This window comes from Anastrepha obliqua, chromosome 4, assembly GCF_027943255.1.
Source record: "Anastrepha obliqua isolate idAnaObli1 chromosome 4, idAnaObli1_1.0, whole genome shotgun sequence".
Taxonomy (NCBI): domain Eukaryota; kingdom Metazoa; phylum Arthropoda; class Insecta; order Diptera; family Tephritidae; genus Anastrepha; species Anastrepha obliqua.
This window is the reverse complement of record NC_072895.1, coordinates 75,872,488-75,878,487: the sequence shown is the minus strand read 5'-3', so window position 1 is coordinate 75,878,487 and position 6,000 is coordinate 75,872,488. Positions and strand designations below refer to the sequence as shown.

The following is a 6,000-nucleotide window of genomic DNA, read 5'->3' as shown; positions in this document are numbered from 1 at the left end:
GACAGAACAACTATTTAGTAAGTAACTAGCACAGAACATTTTAATGCACGTCTATACACGCGGGCAGTTAGTCGATGACTGTGTCCATGATTTTTCGAAGATAGCAAATTTGACAAATGATTTGTGATTTTTGAATAGGTGAATTCGGCGATGTTTTGTTGTAAGCACGGAAGAATCGAAGTCAGTGCAAGTAGGTTGTACGAAACGAGGCCTAGACTACACTAACAAAATTTCTCCTTTGTGGCAGGTTGTAGGAGCATTGTCTATTTTGTTTTTCGGTTTACCTGCAAGTGCATATTCAAGTGCAATTTAATCTTTGGGTGCAATAAATAAATATTTATTCGTTACTTTATAACATATCTTGAAATTAAAGCACTTGTACATCATTTTACAGTAACGGATAAACAAAATCATACAGAATTCAAGGCATTTGTGAATTACTAATACAATTATTTTTTTTTTTTTACTTATTTGTTTATAAACTCTGTACAAATGTCTTTTAAGTCTTAAAGTGCTGTAATATTGTACCAAACGTATAAAATTTAGACCTTAGGTCCAATGGAAATATTTCAATTGCTCATGTTTGTATGCATGTATGTAGTATGTAGCTACAATATACTCAATAAGTAATATACACATTTAACACTTTATTTATCATTAACACTAACATTAAGTTTATTAAAGCTTAATACATGTGTATAAAAATATGTTTTTTTTTTAATACAAAATAATTCGTTTATGTTTTATGATATACGAAAATTCAGCCAGTCAAAAGACAAAAAGTAAAATGCTTAATTGAACTTGAAATTGGAGCTGCTATGTATTACTTATTTTGTTAGGATCTACATACACTCAGTGGTTTTAAACACGTTCTATAAATCAGCTCCCTCTCGTTTACTACGCGACATAGTTGAAGATGCATCGGTGATATAAAGGAAAATATCCTCTGGAACATTGCAATGATCTATTTCACTACCAAGGGCAAAATAGCGTTTTCGCAGTAGATGAGCCGTGGCCTTTGGCTGACGATTACGTGTGAAAACCCCTTTTCTATTACCGCCCACGCGTGTTACCGCTGAAACAAAAGAAAGCGATTTAATTACATTGGAGCAAATAAATAATTCTTCAACAGCGTACATTGTGCTGTCTTGAAGTCCGCGAAGTTCCAAACGAATTCGCCAATAAACCACTGCTTTTTTCGAAGTATGTCAAATGCCTTGAAGTGCTTCGAGAATAATTCATTTTGGTATTCTTCAGACCAAATATAAGCAGGAAGCAAATGTAGTCCTTCGATGGTGTCAGCGCCATATTCCCCAACCATCACCGGTTTGTTGTGTTTTTTGTTCCAAGTAATCGCTTCCTCGACGACGTTTGTAGTGATCATGTCCAATTTTCCGGGATTACTATACCATCCATTATAACGATTAAAACATATTATATCCAAATGTTTAGCCTGTATGAAAACACATTAAAATGGAATCTTTCAGTGTGTATTATTAAAGGCTTACAGCTCGATCACTGCCCGAGGGCACGGCAATGGCTGCAGTTACGGGCCTTGTGCTATCAAGTGCGCGTGTGAAGTTGGCTACAAATCTTTAGAATGATGTTAGTAGTTATTTACATTTACTATTAAATGAGAGCTATTGAAGTCTTACTGAAAGTGAGAATCGGCTTGAAATGGACTAGTACGGGGCTCGTTCGCTATAGACCACATAATCACACTTGGATGATTCCGATCCCTATGTATCAGCTGCTCCATGGAGGATTTATGTTTGTCCAATAATGCCTGGTTGTAATTGCTATAGTAAAATATAGAATATCAGATCTGTATAAAAAGAAACAAAATGTTATGCATTACATACTCCGTATCAACACTGGGACATTCGTCGATTATCATAATGCCATTTTCATCGGCAAACTGCATGGACTCTTCGGAGTAGGGATAATGTGAAGTGCGATAGGCATTTGCACCGATCCATTTCAACAAATTCATGTCACGAGTTAGTAACGCGAAGTCTAATCCCTTTCCACGTATCTGACGAGTATAGAAATAATTTATATTAGGTGTAACTAGTAAATAAATCAAAGTGTATTGTATTGTATTGTATGCAATTAAAAATAATATTAACATAACATTATAGCACGTAATAAATATATTGATGGATTTTTAGGTTGGGTTGCTCTAATATTATCCTACGAATGAAGCCCCTCGTAGGTGTATGCCCTATCCGAGCGGCAAGTGGTTTTTCAGAGAATCTTCTCCATAGCAAAAATGTGGAGGTTCGCTCTTGCCCGCCCATGCATGACCGCTATTTGAAAAAAAAAAAAAAAATGTATCCCAATTTGGTTGAACCCATTACATCGCACCGGAGTCGAGAAATTTACTGAAACTGTATTAATAGTAGGATTTATCAAAGTTCAGGATTTCTATTTTGAATGTTCCCAATAGACTTTCAAGAAACTAGTATGTGATATAAGGGCATAATAAGAGGGCGCAACAAATTCATATATAGGGTGGGCCATATAGCGTTTGCTTTTTGAACCACCTATTTTTTTGAGAATAGTAACACAAATGACATGTCAAATGTGTTCATAATTTACTTAAAGCTTTGACATTTACGAGATGGGACGCTATACGCTTGAACATAATTGGGAAATATTGAAAACCTATTTCCAAAGTGGTGAGTCTTCTTCTTCTTTTCTGATTTTCACATCGGTGGCTACGTCAATAAGCAAAATGGTCGGAAATTGGGGCTCAGAAAATCCACACGTTACTGTAGAGAAGCAAATGCATCCATAACGAGTCACTGTTTGGTGCGGTTTTTGGTCTGGCGGCATCATCGGGTCATTTTTTTCTCGAAAATGAGCGAGGAGCCGCGGTTACAGTAAATGGCGAGCGTTATTTTTTGTGGGGAGCCGTTAAGGACAAATGCTATGCGAACCATCCAGAGACGATTGATGCTTTAAAACACGAAATCGAAGTTGCCATTCATGAAATTGGAGCCCAAACAATCGAAAATGTGCTTAAAAATTGGGTTGATCGAATGGCCTACTGTAAAGCCAGTCGTGGCAGTCATTTGAACGATATTGTTTTTCATTCATAAATGACAATGTTCAATCTTCAAAATAAAAATAAAAGTTTGAAAAAATATTGATTAGTTTTTTTTTTATAGCCGATTTAAAAAGCAAAATTTTACATGGCCCACCCTATATAACATTGTTTTTGGCACAGCCTGAAAAATAACGCCCAGAAACATAAATTACGAATTCTAACTCGATTCCGTGTAAATAATTTTCTTATTCTGATTCATTCTTAATTTGGGTTCATATAAAATATATAGTATGTAGTTCAGCTTTTGTTGGTGTTGCATAAAAAAATGTCATTAATTTGCCTAATTGTAGGAACAATCACTTATACAATCTATGTAAATTACAATATATCAGGTCAGTTCATAAGTTCGTGCGGATTTTACCCATATTTTCACTTTTGTACGATTTTTGCATACAAAAAATTATTCGCGGAATATAACGGAACTATTTATATTTTCCTTGATATATTGTGGATTTTAATCGCGGATAGAAGCACGTGTTGTTAAAAAATAAAATGGAATCTTCGAACGCGTATAAGAGGCATATTTTGTATTAATTTTTATAAAAGTGGTAAAAATGCAACAACTGCTGCTGCAGAAATAAACACTGTTCACGGAGAGGATGCCGTGAGTGTAAGGACTGCGCAAAAGTGGTTTTCAAAATTCCGAAGTGGTAACTGCGACGTGGTGGATGCTCCGCGCGCTCGTTGTCCTGAAGTCTTTAACTACGTCGCCTTGCTCGAACTCGTGGAAGCTGAGCCAAATTTGACAGTCGATATGATAGCTCAGAGGTTAAATTCATCGCATGGAACAGTTCACAGGCACCTGGTTCAGTTGGGAAAGGTTTCAAAGCAGGGAAAATGAATTCCGCATAGACTTTAAGTCGCCAATCTTCAGCAGAGAGTGAATGTGTGTTCTTAGCTGCTGCAACGGCTTGAAAATGAAAGTTTTTTGTACCGTATCGTTACTTGTGATGAAAAATGGGTCCTTTACAACAATCCTGTTGGTAAACGCCAATGGTTAGATAAAGATGAAACACCAGAACCGACCCCTAGAGATGGCCTTCACCCCAAGAATATTCTCCTGTCTATTTGGTGGGATATGGCCGGTATTGTTTATTATGAACTTCTGGAACCAAACCAGACGATAACTACTGATTATTATTCCCATCAGCTATCAAACCTGAATGAGGCACTTAACAAAAATCGACCGTCTTTAGTGAATAGACGCAAAGTTTTGTTTCACCACGACAACGCAAGACCTAATACCGCAAGGCAAACATTAGGCAAGCTGAACGAGCTCGGATGGGAGCTAATGCCGCATCCACCATACTCTCCGGATATTGCACCTTGTGATTATCACCTTTTCCGTGGACTTCAACTCCATATGAGTAACAAGAACTACTCCTCAAAAGAAGCTATAAAACGGATATCGAACCTTATTTTAGCTCCAAGGACAAACAATTTTTTGAGCAGAGATTTAAAAATTTGCCTAAACGTTGGGAAGGCATTGTAAGAAATGAAGGAAAATATATTACTGATTAATAAATACTTTAAACATCTTTTTTATTAATTTTAAAACCACCTTTAAAAAACGCACGAACTTATGGACTGACCTGATATTATAAGCTGCTAAAAAACAATCTACCTTTCGGAGGTGGTATACAATTGTAGGCCCCTCCAATTGAGGACCAACATCAAGCCACAAAACAAAAATTGGAGGAGGAGCTCTGCCAGTGTCAAAATAATATAACCGATATTTTGACTACTCTCTTTTGTTTTTTGTTTTAATTAATTTTAATGAAAATAAACATTTAATATAAATTAAGCTTTTTAATAAATATTTTTAAACATAATTTAGGAATGCAGTTTAAAACCCATTAAATTTTAGTGTAATAAATTGCAAGTTTGAAGTGGCTGAAAATTCTCGGTGATTTTTGATAATTCTTTCCCTAACCGTGTTGCGCATTTTCTCCGTATAACGAAAGCACGAAAACTTTTTTGGGTTACTTACATCTGAATCTTCATGCTTGCCGAAACCTCTGAAGTACACTGGCCGTCCATTGATAAGGAATGAGGTATTATTCCAGGTAAGTGTGCGTATTCCAACCTTCAGTCGATAAATGTCTATTAAAGTATTATCAGCAGCGTGTAAAAATAATTCCATTTGATAAAGGTAACCAGGTTCAGGATGCATTAAATATGGCCACCAGGGATTTGCTTTCTTTACTTCCAGTACACCATTCAAATCGCCATTGGATGTACTATTGGAAACAATGACACCTTCTTTGTTTCGCAGTTGCACTCGAATTTGGAGAGAACTGTCGGCTTCGTTCGAGGCAGTTCCGCTCACTTTTACTTTATAATATACATGCCCCACTGCAGAACGATTGAGTATATTTGTAACAATAATAAAAAATACATAATAGGGTCTTCACACCGAAATCGTTGCTTCGTTACTTGATAGTTTCAGGTATATTTTGTTTTTGTAAATCCAACCAAAGTGCCTAATAATACGTTCACATATGCATTAATCACCTATAAATCCACCAAATTAATCTATCCGTTCACATATGGCAGATTACCTGCAAAATTGACCATCAGCAGCCAATACTGTTGTGAAAGGTTTTTTCTTTATAGAAATTATTTTGGTGGAGTATTTCGGTGTTTTTGGTTTCTTTAATAATTATTAACGATATGAAGAAAATACAAGGAGAAGTAATAGCTAATTTAATTGCGCAATTGGCTGCTAATAATAATCAGTTGGAAGAAAATCCGTAAACGACATTTATTGAGGTTGCAAAAAATTATGGCAGCAATGCGCATGGGAAATTCTACATAAAATTTTATAATAAGTAATAGGAGGACAAATCGTGTATGGACACACGCTTTTTTCTGTAAAATGAATCCCT

At 35.9% G+C, this 6,000-nt stretch overlaps 1 protein-coding gene across 7 annotated transcripts in view; it reads right to left on the bottom strand.

Annotated features, from left to right (window-relative positions):
• Positions 1–646: 646 nt before the first annotated feature.
• Positions 647–6,000, bottom strand: part of LOC129246490 (beta-glucuronidase) — a 68,532-nt gene continuing 63,178 nt past the window's right edge. For all 7 annotated transcript variants that reach the window (XM_054885351.1, XM_054885348.1, XM_054885349.1 and 4 more), the window contains 6 exons: positions 5,103–5,467; positions 1,863–2,035; positions 1,656–1,799; positions 1,509–1,593; positions 1,138–1,453; positions 647–1,075 (listed from right to left, as the gene is read on the bottom strand). In XM_054885351.1, the coding sequence (XP_054741326.1) occupies positions 873–1,075; positions 1,138–1,453; positions 1,509–1,593; positions 1,656–1,799; positions 1,863–2,035; positions 5,103–5,467 (1,286 nt within the window). In that variant the 3' untranslated portion in view covers positions 647–872. The remainder of the gene's footprint in view (positions 1,076–1,137; positions 1,454–1,508; positions 1,594–1,655; positions 1,800–1,862; positions 2,036–5,102; positions 5,468–6,000) is intronic.